This window comes from Pteronotus mesoamericanus, unplaced genomic scaffold (genome assembly GCF_021234165.1).
Source record: "Pteronotus mesoamericanus isolate MK-2021 breed Mesoamerican mustached bat unplaced genomic scaffold, CSHL_Meso_final scaffold_507, whole genome shotgun sequence".
NCBI lineage: Eukaryota > Metazoa > Chordata > Mammalia > Chiroptera > Mormoopidae > Pteronotus > Pteronotus mesoamericanus.
Genome location: NW_026555319.1, coordinates 8886383 through 8903706, shown reverse-complemented (window position 1 = coordinate 8903706; position 17324 = coordinate 8886383). Strand labels below are relative to the sequence as shown.

Below are 17324 nucleotides of genomic sequence, written 5' to 3'. Positions count from 1 at the left end.
CAGAGGAGTCACTTTTCAAAGAGGAAGTGGGGGAAGTGGTTAATGGGAGTCCCTTCTGGGGCCACCTCACCTCAGGCTTGTCCCCACCCTTTCCTTCTTGAGAGATCTTTGTTTCTGACTCAGGAAGCAGAAGCGCTAGATGGAGATGGTTTACAGTGGTCTGAGAGCAGTGGCCGGTTTGTGTCTTGGGGACCCTGCTTGTCCCCACTTGCCAGGCCTTTTCCCACCCCATCAGGAAACCTTTGCATTCGGGCCCCAGCTCGAGAGCTGTCAGCCTGGTCTCACTGGCAAAGCCAGGGGTGTGACCCCAGAACCCAAGCCAGGATGGCAGCGAGCGTCTGGGTGATCTCTGACAGCCCCTTGTCCTTGCAGGGTATGGGCTACCTCCACGCCAAGGGCATCCTTCACAAGGACCTCAAGTCCAAGAACGTCTTCTACGACAACGGCAAAGTGGTGATCACAGACTTCGGGCTCTTCAGTATTTCTGGGGTGCTGCAGGCTGGCAGGTGAGATGTTGTGGAGGGGTTTAGGGGGGTTCTTGACAGATGGCGGTTGGGACAGGCTTTAGTGACGCAGATGGGGTGTTAGGCCCGAGGTCACCCAGCCGAGCAGCCAGGCTGCTGTGAGGACGCAGGGCAGGAGCCCCGGTGCCGGTCGGTTCCCTGCAGCCTGCCTTGCAAATGGCTCCTTTGAGTGGGCACAGAGCCCCTCCAGATCCTGCAGAGCCTTTGCCCTTGAGTTTCCCTGAAGGACTCTTCCCTTGCCCCACGCACTCTCCTGGAAGTGGGAATCGCCCAAGAGCATTGCTCTGAGTTTTCTTATGAATTCAGTAATTTCAGGAGGGCAGGAGTTTAGTTAGGAGCGAGGGATTGAAAGTCAGACTCACCGGGGGCCCAGCTCAGCTCTGCCGCTCGCTGAACTTTTCTGAACTTTAGTTTCCTTGCGTGCTCGAAAAACAGTGGATGGGGTCATGCCTGCCTCCAGGGTCTGCGTGGGGATAAAATCAGACAACACATCAAGCATCCAGAGCAGCGCCTGGAGCACAGGAAACTCTACAAATAGTAGCTGCTGCTGAGTTGTTGTAATTAGTATTAATTTGCATATACTTCCTCGGGATCACACAGGAGAATCATTAACCACCATTAAGTAATTAACTCTCAGGCACCTTTCACCCTAGAGCGAGCAGCCTGGAGTTGACCATTTGAAAAACAGTTTGATCCCAAATGAATGACCCATAAATTCAGAAGGGCCTTCCTTTGTGACTTTTAATTTGGAATGCATGTGTGCATACACACCCACACATACACACACTCACTTTAAGCCCTGCGTGTTTCCTCTGATCATGCCTATGGCTCTCCAGAAAGGCAGCCTCCCACTTTCTCTTGTTTTACTTAACATTCAGGTGCTTGGAGAACGGATCCCTTTGATGTACACCATAGGCTGCCCCAAAGTGCGTTTTGTTCACGCTCCGTAATACCTTGAATCTAAGTTACGCCATCTGAAGTTGGGTGAAACTTGATCTGGCTATTTCTGTGTGATGCAGTAACAAACAGAAGCTTAAATTTCCTTTTCAGATTTTATTCCACCTCCCAAAATCCACTGCCGTCTCCAAAACCATCTATAGCACCTAAGATAAGGAAACCAGTGGGCAGAAAATGATCGAAGAGATCAATAAGTAGATAGATGGAGAGAGACCTCAGGTCAGAAGCCAGGAGCCAGGAGGGCTGGGTGGCTCAAGATTCTTTTTTCCCTCTGTCTCCCCAGCAGCACCTATTTTGAGGTTTGTGGTAAGGGGGTCGGGGTACCGCCTTGTCACTGTCACCCCAAGCCAAGGGCAGAGGAAGCAGCTGGTGACATCTCTATGATCCCAAGTATTTCTATCCAGACAGAAAGAGACCCAGCAGGTGTTTTCTTCCACCAGGTTCAAGGCTCTTTAAAAAAACCAGATCCCTCCCTTCCAATGGCCCTAATGGCATAGCCATCCTCCGCCTTCTCCTCGACAGTGGCTTCTCCTCCAGGCAAAGAAGCAGGGGGCAGGGCTTCTGATTTTCCTTATTTCCACTCTTGGTTTCCTGAAGCCAAAGGAAGAAGGGAAGAAAGGACCTGAAGTGACATTTGCATCCTTTACTTAGCTTATTCCTGGAGGCCTAGTGTCAACCCAGAAGGGAGGTCAAGTCCAAGGGCACTGTGGCTTCTGGCCTCTTTGTTGAGACAGCACGCCTGCCCCATTCTCTCCCAGCCTGGGGCTCAACAGGAACCTAGCTGTGTGGGGAGAAGCCAGGGAGACCTCTGTGTCACCTCCCGATAAGAAATCCACACTTTTTGGTTACTGATGAATAGCCATCAGTGGCTTCTTGGTCTTTGATTTCTGTTGCAGTTATATATGGGGCTCAGTTTAGAATTCCGCTCCCTGATGGTAGTATTTCACCAAGACTCAGAGTAGAATTGTGGTTAGGAGTCTAGTCTCTAGGTTTTAAAGACTTGGGATCAAACGGATCTTAGCTCTGTTGCTTATTACAAACTCCACAGTTTTGGGCAGGTCATTTAAACCTTTTGGGGCTCTGTTTCCTCACCTGTAGAACAGGAATCTGATCCATCCGCTCCGTTCTTTGGGTGGGCGCTGTTCTGTGCATTGTAGGCTGTTCAGCAGCATCCATAGGATGGCCCCACCCAAAGAGTGGAGCTGCGATCCACAAGCCACCCGATCATGAGCTGATGAGGGTTAAGTGAGATGGACAAGCTGGCGTGCAGTAGGTGTTCAGCAGGAGTTATGTGCCTTCCTGCCCTCCCCTCAGTGAAAGTTGGGGGCGCTCACAGCGCTGGGTGCCCAGCACAGGTAGATGCGCTGAGGGGCCTGGGGCAGGGGTGAGGGGTCACGCCGTGACAGGAGCATGTCCTGAACACCCGAACCGCTCCCAGGGCGTCCCCGAGCATGCGCCCAGCACTGCCAGCCTACAGCTGTGCTGCCTTCCTCCAGAAAGGTGTCACTCAGATGCCAATGCCGCTGTGCCAGCCGCCCGTGGGCTGTTACTAATCATAATAATAACCAGACTGAGGATGATTTGGTTTTGTCACCAGTGGGCCCATCACTGTGGGAATGGGACACCCTGGGGTGTTTGTGCCAGGCCCTGGCTCCCTCCGGGGTGCTCATGCTGGCCCCAGGCTGAGGGTGATGGAGCGGCCACCCTGCCTCCTCTCGCAGTAGCTCCAAGTAGCTCCAAGCCCCCACTGGCCCAGCGAGCTGGGAAGAGGCAGCGGGACAGTTGGGAATCTTGCTTTTCTGGCGGCAGCATGCCACCCCGCCGCACCCCAAGGACCTGCTCATGCCAGGAGAATGTCAGTTGGCCAGGCCAGTTGACCAACTTGGATGACACTCTTACTTTGGGCTCTACTCTCAGTTTCATTTCTGAGTCCTCAAGATAAAAAATGTATTCACAGGTAATAACCATGACCATGAACGGCGTGGCCCCGGCAGCCGACGCAGCCCTGCACCGTTCGTGGTCCCCCTTTCATCCCTCCGCTAGCCGTGCGAAAGTTACGTACCCATTTTGCAAGTGGGAAAATAAAGACTCAGGTCTGCTCAAGGTCACAGAGCTAGGAAGGAGCCGATGTGTCCTTCCCCTTGCTCCCCTGGCAGGTGTGCCTGATTCTAGAAGCAAGAACTCACTGGCCAGCCAATTGAAGGGGCTACTGCTAGACTTGAGTCCTGTTTTGTTTTGTTTTGGTTTTTAGCAGACAATGTGTTCTATCTGGCCCACCATGTAGCACGCGGGAGCAAGTCAGGGTCACCAATGGTGAAAGACTGAAATCTGGACCATTTCCTTATTTTATATATAAATTAGAACAGTGATTCTCAACCTAGCCTCTCCTGCCCTCCTCCCCCAGGGACATTTGTGATATCTGGAGACAGTTTTGGCTGTCACAGCAGGGGAGAGGAGATGCTACAGGTGTCTAGTAGGCACAGGCATGCTCAGAACAGCCCCTCCAACACACGCAATAATTATCCAGCGCAAAGCCAGGCGCCAAACTCCTGAAGCCCCTCGTACTGGGATTCTCCCCTCCCCCGAGCATGGTCTGCAAGGTGGCTTTAGGGAGGATGTGAACAAACATTTTTCCCTATTAATTTTAATGTGTACTTAAAAAGCGCTTGTTTTCCACTTACGGTCATGTTAAAAAGTAACCTATTAAAATATACAGAAGTGAAAAAAATCCATTTGTAGTAAATAATGTTCTAGAACGGCCCTGTCCAGTGTGGTAGCCACTAGTTTATAGCTATTTTTTAAAATTTTATTTATTGATTTTTAAAGAGAGGGGAAGGGAGGGAAAAAGAGAGGGAGAGAAACATCAGTGTGCGGGAGATACATCGACTGGTTGCCTGTTGCATGCCCCCAAATGGGGACCTGGCCTGCAACCCAGGCATCTTGCTGACTGGGAATCGAACCAATGACTTTTTGGTTTGCAGGCCGGCACTCAACCCACTGAGCCACACAAGCCAGGGCTTGCTTATGGCTATTTTAACTTTAGATAAATAAAGAGTTCACTTCTTCACTTGCATCAGCTGGGTTTCAGTTGCTCAATAGCCACGATGGCTGGAGGTGGCCCTACTGGAAGCAAAGGCGGAGAACGTTTCCATCTCTATGGGAAGTTCTGCAGGGTAACACTGCTTTCTAAGGTGTTCGGATAGGGCCAGGGTCGTGACCCTGGGATACGAATGAATGCAGCGGAGGAAACAATGCCTCCTCACACTTCACCAGGCTCAGAAGCCCGCCCTGGAAGAACCGGACAATGCAGCCAGCCTCCGCTCCCCCGCAGGCCTCCATGTGCTGGAGGCTCTGGCCCTTCACAGTCTCGCTCTTGATGGTTCGAGACACCCACTCCCTTCTCCCATGCCTGCCCACTCTCCCTGCATTAACTGGCCCTTCCCTGGGCGTCTTGCATGAGACGAAACCTTGGAGGAGGTCAGATTTCAGTCCTGAAGGGAAAGCTCTGCACTTGCTAAGGATTTATGGTGTGAAGAAGGGAGCCAGCCTCCTGTCTCTTCTAAGGATTTAGCCTAAGGAATCATCATAGATGCAGGTGAAGGGATACCTTCACAGTGTCCACCCAAAGATGCTCATGGCCACATTGCTTATAATGATGGCAGAGCGGCTGCCTACGGCCCACCAGCCGGGAGTGGGGCTATACGTCATAACAGAGACACAGGATAGCATCGCGTGTGCTGGTTATGCCGCTGTTTCTTAGGCTTCAGAAAACACGCCAGGCAGGGCTTGCCTTGGACCTGTGTCTGACTTCCCCTCCTGACTAGAGTACTCTTGTTCATAGGCCTGGGTCCTTCACGTCCTGTCGATCTTAGTTCACATTTCACCTAAAATAAGCTCCCTCCCTCTTATCTTTGACACATTCCATTCCTTTTTAAGGTTTTTTTTTGGGGTTTTTTTTTGCATAATGCTCATCCCTCCCTGTGTCTTCCCTGACTATTTGATTCATCGCCATTGCCTCTCCCTGCCAAAGGTCAGGCCCCGGGAGGGCAGGGACCCTGCTGGGCTTGCTCACTGATGTGCTCCTGGCATGTGCGTTCACATGCGGGTATACGTATTTCCCGCAGGAGCAACAGTTTTGCATTTGTTAATACAGTATTTGTAGAGACTTTATAGACCGTGGCTACTATGGATAACAGGACTCGGCCGTATGTACGGAATAAAGACGGAGAAGGGGTGCCTCCAAGGCGAAGGGGCAGATCATGGTTTGGGCGTCATGTGTCTCTCTCTATAGCAGCCTCAAGTACAAGGTCAGGCCATGTCCAACAGGGAGATGCAAGAAAGCCAGCAGAGATGGCCCAGAGACATGGGGTCAGTGTCGGGGACTGATCCTCTCTGGGCTGTGACACGGGGCTCATACTCTGCACTTCGCTCCTCCAGGCGGGAGGACAAGCTACGCATCCAGAATGGCTGGCTCTGCCACCTGGCGCCGGAGATCATCCGCCAGCTGTCCCCCGACACAGAGGAGGACAAGCTCCCCTTCTCCAAGCACTCGGACGTCTTTGCTCTCGGGTAGGCGGCCCACCCTGGCCTTCAGGAGCCCCAGCCTGGGCAGAAGGGCGCTCCCCAAATGTTTCTTTGGTGCTTTTGGGAGGGACAGGGCGCCTGTCTGTGGGGGCAAAGGTGCTGGATTTCTGAGTGAGATGGGGGGGGGATCTGACTGAGGTGTGGGAGAAAGGGTGAGACTAGCAGGTATCCATGCCTGGTTCCTAACTGGTTCTGTGACCTCGGCGAGCTACCGATTCACTCATCCATTCACTCATTTATGCAACAGCTATTTACTGGGCATCAGCTATTAAGCAATGTATCTAAAATGCAGTAGTTTAAAATAACACTTATTTTAAAAACATTTATCATCTCAAATTTCTCTGATCAGGAATGTGGGAGTGGCTTAGCGGGGTGGGTCCGAGCTGGCTCACCACTGCCCATGAGGGTGCGGGCGAGGCGCTGGTCAGGGCTGCGGACGGACTGAGGGTCTGCTTCTAAAGCGGCCCGCGCGTGTGGCTGTCAGCAGGAGGCCTTTCCAGAGGCTGCATGAGTGACATGACCACATGGCCAGAAGCCACATTGGCTTTGTGACCTGGTCCAGAAATTGCCTATCATCACTTTTGCCATGTCCTATTAGAAGCAGATCACTAAATCCAGCCTCTAGTCAAGGGAAGGGGAATTAAGGGCTACTTTTGGCAGGAAGGAGTATCAAGTAATTTGTGGACATATTTTGAAACCACCACAGGTCGCTACTCTTATATTGTCTAGTCGAAGACGAGAAAGGGAACAACCAGTTTTAACAAAGTATGACCAGTGTTATGCTGAGGATAAACACAGGACTGTGGGAATAAAGAAAGAACTAAATCCAGCCAGGGGAGACCAAGGAGGCCTTCCTGGAGGGAGGGACTCTTGAGCCTAAGTTAAAGGTATCCCAGGAGAGGGTAGAGCGAGGTATTCCAGGTCAAAGAACGTGTGAAAAGGCACAGGGGGAAAAGGAAACAAATTGTCCACAATGAGGAAACTGTGGGTTGAGAGGGAGCCGAGGGATGGAGAGTCAGGGGGAAAATGAGGCTGGGCGGTGAGATGAGAGACTAGAGAGGGAAATGGGGTCCACCCTGCAGGGACTGGGAGGCTGCGGTAAGGAGTTTTCCCTTCACCTGCACAGCACTAGGGAGCCACTGATGGTTATTGAGCACGGGGAGTGACATAATAATATTTTGAGTTTTCAACGGTCACTCTGCTGTCTACAGAATGGAAAAGAGAAGGACAAGCTTGAGGCTGGGTGACCAACAGAGGCGGAGACGCTGGCGCTGTCCGCTGAATCGATGCCGGGTTTTGTGGGGGGGGGCGGAGAAAACTGGGGATGGAGAAGCGGTAGAAGCGGGAGTGATCGGGTTTGATGAGGGACTGAATGTGGGTGGTGCCCAGGTGGACCTGAAGACTTGGGTGGAGGGAGCATTACCACTCACCAAGGTAGAACCCCTGGACATGGGGCAGGGTTGGGGCATGCTGGGAAGGCAAAGAGCGCATTTGGACCCAGTGGGTTTGGGCAGAGTTGGAGATGGCCAGTGGGTCCAACCAGAAGGCAGCTGAATCTACACATACAGAGTTTGGAATGAAGTGTTTAGGATTGTCAGTAGAAAGGGTGAGTGCAGCCCTGGGAGACAGTGGGATGTCTTTGGAGGGGTAGAGCAGGGTGAGGGTCTGGGGTGCACAGCCCCAAGGTGCAGGGCAGAGTGCTCTGAGAAGGTGCGGCGAAGACGGGTTCTGTGCTCACGGCCGTCCAACGGCCTTGCTGATCCTCGCCCTCACTCATCCACGGGGTGGGAGACAGTGCTGGGGCAGCTGTTTGGGGAAGTTGCAGGCTTGCAGATGTGGGCACGCAGACTTCGCACCACTGAGAGATGTTAGCCCCTCTTCCATGGAAAAGAACCCCACTGCATCCTCTCTGTAAAACCTGGGAAAGGGATGCTGTTCCTGACGCATTGGGATTCTCACCGTCTGTCACTTGGATCCCATTAGAGGCTGTCATTTGCCTTGATTCGTTTATGCCGTCTTTAGATACTGGTATCTGAAACCAAATTGCAATAATTAAGTTGGTATATTTTCACATAAATTTAGCAGAAGCAAGAATGTAATTAACAAAATGTACCCAAGTAAGTAATTGGTTTTCCAGTGGAGTTTTCATCTTTAGCAATTTTTATTTTTCTTGAAAGTGAGTTTCTCTTGAAAGGTGGGTTCGAAAGGAAGTTTTAATGAGGCTTTTATTCCTGACACTGTTGAATTCTGAAGGACCCAGTGCTCTTGGTTTTCTGCCAATTAGGTGCCTCTTGTTGCTTGGGAACATCATGCGCAGGCATGACTTAGAACAAAATGGACTAACATCCCAACAGCTCCCCACCCCAGAAGGATGGGGTTGGCAGGGTAAAGAAGATGCTAACCAAGAAGTGGAACCCTAGAAATAAGTGGTTTCACACAGTCATCCTATTAAAGAGGATAACAGGGGGCTTCGTGTTCTTTTTTACCTAAATTAGCTTTGCTCAGAAGAAAGATACGCTCCTGGGATTGTTTTAGATAGTTCCTGAGTTGGGGAGTCTTGTTCTCGGTGAGCTGAGACCGGTTACGGAGTAGCTCACGACACCCCAGCAGCCTGTGGGCACCCCGTGGTCCTCACTGCCACGCACGCCTCCCGGCATCATTTAAGCCCTGCCCAGCCCACGCCCTGTCTGTCCCCACACGCTGCTCCCTGGAGCAGTCCTTTCTTCAACCATTGCGTTGCCAGGATCTATGAAACAAGTGATGATGTAATCAATCCTTCTAGAATAACTCGGGCATCGACTTGTCCCGCCATTCAGCATCCCAGATAAACATCGTCCCACTGCAATTTTAACATTATTCTAATTTGACAGGCAAGGAAATCTAGGCCCAGAGGAGTGACATGACCGACCCAGCGTCATAGAGCCAGTGTCGAATAGGATCAGAACTTGATCCCAAGGCAGTCCGACTCTCAGATCTCCCCCCGGCACACACACACTGTTCCACAGGACGGGCATACTTAGAAAACACAAGTACAGGAGGAAATGTTCCTATCCCATCCTATCACAGAGTTAGCCATTGTTAACATTTGTCTGTGTTTCTCCTTATTCTCTTGTCCATACGTATATAATGTTTTTTAAAAAGTGTAATCTCATATCTTATATATAGCTTCGTGTCCTGCTTTTTTCACTTAAAATTATATATTGAACATTTTTGTTATGTCATAAAAGTTTCTTGGAAATGTTTTCATAATAATGGGGTGTTCCATGTCATTTGATGCATTTACCATAGTACAGGCAGACCTGTTCCTTTCACTGAATGACTGCATAGTTCCTGCTTTCTTCAATATGGTACATCATGTTGGAGAGACCATCCTTGTAAATGACTTTTGTATCCCTAATTTCTGCTCTACAGTGGTTTTCTAGAATGCCAAGTATAGGGTCAGAGGTCATAGCCACACTCTATGAAACTATTCAGGTCTTCGGTTTTTGTTTCATGTTAATGGAGGCTCCAGAGAAGGTACCTGGGATAAGCATGACTTTTAAGACATTGAGAAAGACTTGTGTATTATGCACCTCAGATAGAAAAACACCAACCCTGTGAGGAGGAAACTGGGGAGTAGGGTGGCCAGCCAGCAGGCTGGTGGGGTGGGTGTGTGCTGGTGAGTGGATACGACTCACATGTCACGCCAACGCTCCTTTAACAACGTCTGCCGACAGAACGATCTGGTATGAGCTCCACGCCAGGGAGTGGCCTTTCAAGACCCAACCAGCAGAGGCAATAATCTGGCAAATGGGCACAGGCATGAAACCCAACCTCAGCCAGATCGGCATGGGAAAAGAAATCTCGGTAAGTCCAGGGTGATGCCAGCCTGGGGGACAAGGGGGACAGCAGACACTGTTCTGGGCCTTCTTTTTCCCATGTGTTAAGGTCACTAATGCTTTTTCAAAGGGTGAAGGTGAAAGCATGCCCACAGCCTTGTCCTGTAATGATTTGGAGCTCAGAAGGCAAAACCTCTGAACTATGCCTGCAATTCAGGTTCCTGCCTTCAGGGGCGCAGTAGCACTTGGTCAGGTTTTTGCCAGCAATGGACAGCTGAAGCAGTGGAACCAGGGAATCCCTCTTTCCCACCCCCTCACCCCCCACCCCCCCGCAAGATTGAAAAGGCATTCATTAAAATATCACTGGTGTTAATAATTCTAATTTTATTTGTATCTACATAAAAAATTTAAGGCATTATCCAAGTCAACACAAGATATACAGAAACAGAGAAGCCTAAGTATAAATTAATAATCATATTGTAAAACATAGCACAAAGAATCCCCTTTGATCAGAAGACAGAAGAGTTAGGGAGGGAGTCATTATCTGGTATGCTGTTAAGGACCGATGGCCTCTAAGTTTCCTTTCTCAGGTGACAAGATCACTAAAAGTAATTTTCCTCTCTGTGACTTCGAAGGGCATTTATAATATTAGGCTGTGGCTGAAGATCTCAGGATTCCCTTTTCTCCCTCCCTGTTAAGAAAAATTCTCTGTTAAGAAAAACTCCTTGAGAAGCATTGTATTAATCTCAGTGTGTCTCAGGCCTTATAGAATAGGGCTTATCTAGTTTGCTCTATGGCCCACAAAGTAGATGAGTAGAAAGAAGGAAGGAAAGGTGGGTGGATGGATGGATGGATGGATGGATGGATGGATGGATGACGGAGGAATATAAAACTGGGTAGACAAATGAACAGATCTAGTGAGGTTCCAAGGAGTAACAAGACATCACTATTTATGTTAAATCACCACATACTGTTTTCTTTTAGGACATTCTTCTCTTCTGCTGGGCCTTTGAACAAGAGGAGAGACCTACCTTCACCAAGCTCATGGACATGCTGGAGAAACTGCCAAAGCGAAACCGCCGCCTGTCTCACCCCGGGCACTTCTGGAAGTCTGCAGAGTAGGTGTCCTCCCTTAGCCCCTCCCCTGCCTGCCTGCGTCCTCTGGCCGTCGTCAGCGTTTGCCCCCCTCCCCAACTCCTCTGCCAGCCTTCCCCTTTCCTCCCCACCTCCCCACCAGCCTGCACCCTTCCCCACCACGTTTCTCTTCAGGGGAGGCTGCTGTGGGTTTGGGCCCTGGCATGCGCCATGTGGCTGCCACGCCACCTCATTGCCTAATTCTTCCTGGTGTTGGTTGATGCCCAGTGAGCAGAGTGTCATGTGGCGAGGTGGCACCCTGAACCCAGCAAGCCCTATATGTCACCCTAAGCAGAAACTATGGCACCATTAAACAATAACCCCCAATTCCTTCTCCCTCTAATCCCTAGTAGCCTCTCATCTGTTACAGTCTGTCTCTGTGAATCGTCCTATTCGAGATATTTTGTATAGGTGGAAACATGTAATATTTGCCCTTTTGTGTCTCCTTTCTTTTACATAGCATGAGGTTTTCAAGGTTAATCCATGTTGTAGCATGCATTAGAACATCGTTTCCTTTTATGGCTAAGTAATATTCCACGGTATGCACATACCACATCTTGTTTGTCCATTCATATGTGGACAGACACTTGGTTTGTTTGCACTCTTTGGCTGTTGTGAATGATGCTGCAGTGAATATTGGTGTGTATTTGTTTAAGTGCCTGCTTGCGGTTCTTTTGGGTTGTGCTGTATGTCCATGGCACTGGTCCAAATCTTTGTGACAACCACTGGCACAGTATCTGTCATGTGGGTGTCACTTATTAAACACATGCGTGCCGGGTGCTGTGCCAAACATTCTGCCTGCATTACCTGACTGAATCCTGAGAGCCCCCACAGGAGGTAGGTGCTATTACTGTCACTGCTTTGCTCATGAGAAAACCAAGGCACAGAGAGGTTAAGTGCCTTCCCAAAGATCACACAGCTAGTAAGGAACAGAGCAAGTATTTGAACCCAGGTTGGTCTAGATGCTAAGTCCATGATCTTGATCCCTCCATTCTGCTAGCTCCTAGGCAAAGATGACCTGTGTACCTTCTGGGTCTCTTTCCAGAACCTCCTGGGAGATTGGGCCCAAACTTCTGCCCTGATCACCTAGATCCTGTCTCAACAGTAGTCGGTGAACACTCTGCTCGTAGCAGGAGTCTGTGGTGTGGATCTTGGTCCCACCCCCTCTTCCTGCAGCCCCAGCCCTCACCGCGCATTCTCGAAAGCTCCACATGGCATGCAGACTGGTATTCCAGCGCCACAGGGCCACAGCCCGCCCACATGCTGGCGACCAGTCTTAGTCCAGAGGCTACATGCTCCCGAAGAGTTCTAGGTTCAAATCCTGGCCCTGCTGCTTCCTGACTGTGCACCTTTGGGAAAAACACTTAACCTCTCTGAGCCTCAGTTTTCTCGTCTATTAAAAGGATATGAGGTACCTATCTTGCAGGCTATTCTCAGATTTAAATGAGATCAAGTATTATGACACTTGAAAAAAATACTGGCATATAGTAGGACCTCAATAAGAGATATCCTTCCACTATTTCCTGTAGAGGATGGGAATAGCTCATCTCAAACCATCTGACCTTCCACAGGGATCCTGGTTCACAAAAGACAGCATTGTCGCATCCTTGTGACATTTTGCCTCTCTCTCCCTTCTCTCCTCACTCTAGGCTGTGACCTGTGGACAAAGGGACGACGCTCAGCTGCCTCAGCTCCCAAGCCACCTCTCCTTCCCTGCTCTGCCCTCTGCCAGCTCAGGAGGCCGGAGGCTCACCGTCAGAGAGGACCGACTCTGGCCGGCCTGGGGACACTGCACAACTCGGCTCTGTGGCTTCCCTGTACCCCAGACCTGTGTCCTTTTGCTGGGGATCCCTGAGCTAGGACTCAACGGGACCAGCCAGGGAGACACAGACTTGATGAGCAAGGTGCGAGGCAGGGCGGAGAGGCGGGGAGCAAGCTGAGTGCGGGGCCCCGGGCCGTGGAGACCCCATGGGAGCAGGCTTATGGGACCAGCGCGTGTGGACATGCATGTCCATGTGTGTCTACATGTGCAATGCTGCCTGCTCTCCATTCCCCTGGGCGAGCAAGAGCCATGCTGCCTCAGCTCCGGAGAGTCTTCTCGGCTGCCCCAACCTCTACGTGGCGGGTCCCGCTGTGCTCTCAGGGAACGTGGCCCGGGAACGCAGAGCATGGCACCACCTCGGTGGGGGCTGTGGGGCCAAGATCTAGGCAGAGGGGCGAAGCTGTTCCTTTGCAAATATCTGTTCTCAGGGGCCCCAGCCCAAGCCGGTCATGGTTCATGGCACCTTCGCATATGGCTCCGAAGCGCAGCAAGAGTTCTGCGTGCCCTTTGGGTCTGAGTCCCTCGGGTCCGGTGCCCGGACCTTCTGCTCCTGTTCCGTGTGAGCGTCGTCCCTTTTTGTCCCACCCTGTCCCCGCTATTTGGAAAGCACAGTGGCTCCCTAACCAGGATGACTTCTCGGGGCTCCTTACAGCTCACTTTTATCCATGACACCCCCTGAAGTCTGAGCCCTGAGAAGTGGGGCTCTGGACAGGGAGTTCTAGGACATTCTTTTCCCTTCCCTCTGCTTCGGCACTTACACCAGCTAAGGTTGTCGACCACAACGATAGATCTGGGCTCCTGGGATACGTGTGTGTGGGGTTATAGGGTGTACACACAGCATCCTGTTTGCAAAGGATTCCCCTCCCCGCTTACCCTTAAAGAGTCCCGTCGGGAAGGCGAGAAAGGAGGCTGTTTGTAGAGGTTCTGTGTTTTCAGCTCCAGCCTGGTGCTGAGGCCTGGTGAGGCTTCCCTGTCAGAGGTCTGTTGTGTCTGCTCAGTGCCCCTGCATCCTGTCTCGCACCTGCATGCCCACCTGGGCTGGTGGCTGGCTTTTCCCCACCCCCTTGGGGTGGAGTATTCCATGGCGAGGGACCGCCGAGTTACTGAGAGGCTGGGAGCAGGTCGTGCGTGTGGAGGGGTGGGGGAGCCTGGCTTACGCGCCTTCTGTCCCGCGTGTATAAGGGCAGGTCTTACGTTCCCAGAGCCTCGGACCCCGTTCGTCTGCTCTGGCACTGAAGAGAGTCTGTCCCCTCGGAGGGCAGTAGTTGGGCAGCGGGCAGTGTTGCCCGGGTCGGCCCGCAGCCCCTGTACATCCTGGCCACGCCGGGCTTGATATGCTTCTGGTTCCTACTTTATCCAGACTTCTCCCCCGCAGGGAGGGGAACTAAGACTTCAGAAACCCTACCTGAGCTCAGACTCAACACCCAACCAGGGGAGGGGGAGGGGGCTTCCCCATCTCGCGTGGCCCCCAGACTGGTTTGTGCTCTGGGGGCCAACCCTGCTTCCAAACTGGGAAAATGATGAAACTAGTCATGCTTCCCAAGACCCTGGGCCAGGGACAGCCCTGTGCCTCCCAGAGAACCTTCCGGAATGCCTTTCCAGCCCTCCCACCTATGTGGGACCAGAGACTAAAGGCCCCCAGGCGGGCTCTTCCTAAGTACATGTTCCTCTTCCAAGGACTTCTGTAAACTCTGTGGCTCTTGGCTCAACATCTCTGTCTTGGAGGCATTTTACACGCATTTGCACAAGCCCCGGCCACTCTGGTGTTGCCAGAGGCAGTTCGTAGCAGTGGCTGCCACCATGGCCCCACAGTCACCCCTGGACCGACCCCAGGCCCAAGCCTCAGCTCTGCCCAGCAGCCTCCGGAGGGCCTGAAATCCAGCCAGAACTTCGTGGCAGATCTGTGGACTCCAGCCTTCGTCATGGACCTTTGTGCTGGGAGAGAAAACAAGAAAGGGAGACGCAGGCAGGTGCAGCCACCCCGAAGCGGAAACGCTCCCCAGGGCTGCAGCCTGCGCCTGCGCGCCTCTCTTGTTTTCAGAACTTACCAACGCGGCCACCCAGTGCCTTGGGCAAGGCCCAGCGGGGTCTCTCCAAAGGCTGCTTTTCCCATCTGCTCATGAGCACCAGCTTGAGATTGAGGGCAGGGCCTGAGGGATCCAGAGAGAGAAACCCCAGCCTTTTCTGCACCCCTGAAACTTCTCTGCTTTGCAGGACAGGGCTCCGCGGGTCCGTCCCTGGGCCCCACGTCACCTGCCCTTGACTTTCCCTCTTCGCCCACATCCTTACTTTGTCCCCGGCTTCCTCAGTCTCCGCGGCAGCCAGCCTGCACCGGGCGTCCAGCCCCTCCCTGCCCCCCTCCTCCTGGATACACTGCCCTGAATTGTTTAGAGGCCAACTTTAACGTTCCAATCTTTCCACCCAGGAAAAACCAAACCACTGTTTCCCCAGTGACCTCAACCTTTATTCACTGGCCAAGTGTTGGGAGGAGATCATAGTCATTCATCTTTTGCAAGTCAAGAAGGGGAATTGTGTTTTTACCTCATGATTGCCTGGAACTCCTGCTATAGAATCCCATAACGGAGACTGAGTGTGTGCGCGTGCGCGCACAGGCGTGTGTTTGTGTGGACGTGTCCCATCACAGCCACATGCAGGTGCCCAATGCCTAATGCCCAGCCGCCAGTTGCTGCTGTCCGTGCCCTGCTTTCGGCACACCCGGATACCCACAGGCTTCCCAGGCAGGCCAGCCCACAGACTGGAGACTCACCAGGAAGCCTTGACCTTGCCTTCTTTGAAGGACACATGGATTTGCACACTGAATTCCACCCAACTCTTCCAGGCCACCGGGGTTTCACCAAACAAGGGCTCCTTGGCAGGGGGAGCACCCCCTTGGCCTTACGTTGGGATGTCCCCACATGTCACCATCCCCAGAGAAACAGTGGAGATTTGAAGTCTCACTTGATGCCGTGTTGTCCTGGTTTTCCTTTTATTGGTCAAAGGGAAACATCTCATCTTGCCATGGAGGCCCCCCTCCCCCACTTCCTCTCCACTTGTATCTTGGATTCGCAGTCAGTAGAAGCCCTGGCATGATCTCTGGGGACTAGACTCCTGTGTTCTACAAAGCTGGCTCTGCCCCTTGCCCACCTCCCCTCCATGCGCACGCGTCCTGCCCTAACCCCCGACCTTGAGGGTGTGAGCGGACCCTGAGGCCCGCTGGCCTGGAGGACGGGGGGCATCTGGGCATTGGAGAATCGGGGGATGAGCTGGACTTGAAGGCCCTGTTAGTCTGCGGGGAATTTCCACAGATGGGCGGCGTCCACAACCAAAATTTCTCACAGTTCAGGAGTCTGGAAGTCCAAGATCAAGGTTTGGCAGGATTGGTTTTTCCAAAAGCTGTATGCTCACATGGCCCTTTGTCTGTGCACAGTGATCCCTGATGTTTGGGCGGGGCGGGTACGTGTCACTCCTTCTAAGGATCCTAGTCATATGGGACCAGGGGTCCACCCTATTCAAGTTCAATTTCATCTTAACTACTTTTTGCAAAGCCCTGTTTCCAAATAAGGTCACATTCTTAAGTCATGGGCATTGGAACTTCCACATCTTTTTTGGGAGGAGGGGAGACAATTCAACTTAAAACACCCGCTAAGGAAGTTTCTCTTGTGCCTTGATGGGTACTCTTGGTCTCACAGCAGCCCTCCTTGGAGATGAGTCCCCAGAAGTCCTTAGCCACAAGGGTCAGGACATTGCCCTCGCTCTTCTCAGACCAACCTCTGACTGACACCTCCATCACTGGGGACCAACAGTCCTGGGCTTTGTGGGTGCTGTTGCTTGACCGTTGAATGGATATGCCTCAGCCCGGTCTGATGTGGTTGCTTGCACTGTGCTGGTTTTTATGCCCTTGCTCTGTGGAAAGGAATATAGACCTTGGTGAGCAGAGCACTTGCTGTGTCCTTCTTCAGTTTTGCCTGTAAAGTGAGGAAGTGTCCAAGCAGGCTCAGGTGACACTCCCTGGCCCCCAGCCTCACCTCAGCCCAGCCCTCACCTGCACACACCTGTAAGGGCCATGGGAATCAGTCTGGGCTCTGGGACGCGGGAACCCAGCGTCTTGAAGGTTCTCATACTTTCTGATTCGTCCATGTCATGCCACAATGGGCCTCATTCCTGCCTCTTAACCCAAATCCCTGACTCCTGTCTCAGGGCCCTGTGATTCATGCCCATTCTCTAACCAGCTGGGGCAGAGAGTTGGGAGAACCTCAGTCCCCTGATGTATTTGTGTGCTAGCATCTAGCATAGTGCCTGGGACATAGTAGGTGCTCAGTAAACGTTTCCAGTATGCAGAGGGGGGAGTTTCTGGGTAAGAGCAAGGCACTGGCTGGGCAGCAATGGGATTCTCAGGCCCTGTGCTGTGGGTCCCACATCACCCCAGGTGAATTTCCCAGGTTTAATAGATGTGACTCATAAAGAGACCCATTGGTCAGGTGACTC

At 52.1% G+C, this 17324-nt stretch overlaps 1 protein-coding gene across 1 annotated transcript in view; it reads left to right on the top strand.

Annotated features, from left to right (window-relative positions):
* The window catches only part of KSR2 (kinase suppressor of ras 2), a 269609-nt gene extending 258604 nt beyond the window's left edge, over nt 1–11005 (top strand). The window contains exons 16-19 of the mRNA XM_054594298.1: nt 373–506; nt 5919–6050; nt 9782–9911; nt 10868–11005. Coding sequence (XP_054450273.1) covers nt 373–506; nt 5919–6050; nt 9782–9911; nt 10868–11005 — 534 coding nt within the window. The remainder of the gene's footprint in view (nt 1–372; nt 507–5918; nt 6051–9781; nt 9912–10867) is intronic.
* Nucleotides 11006–17324: the final 6319 nt, after the last annotated feature.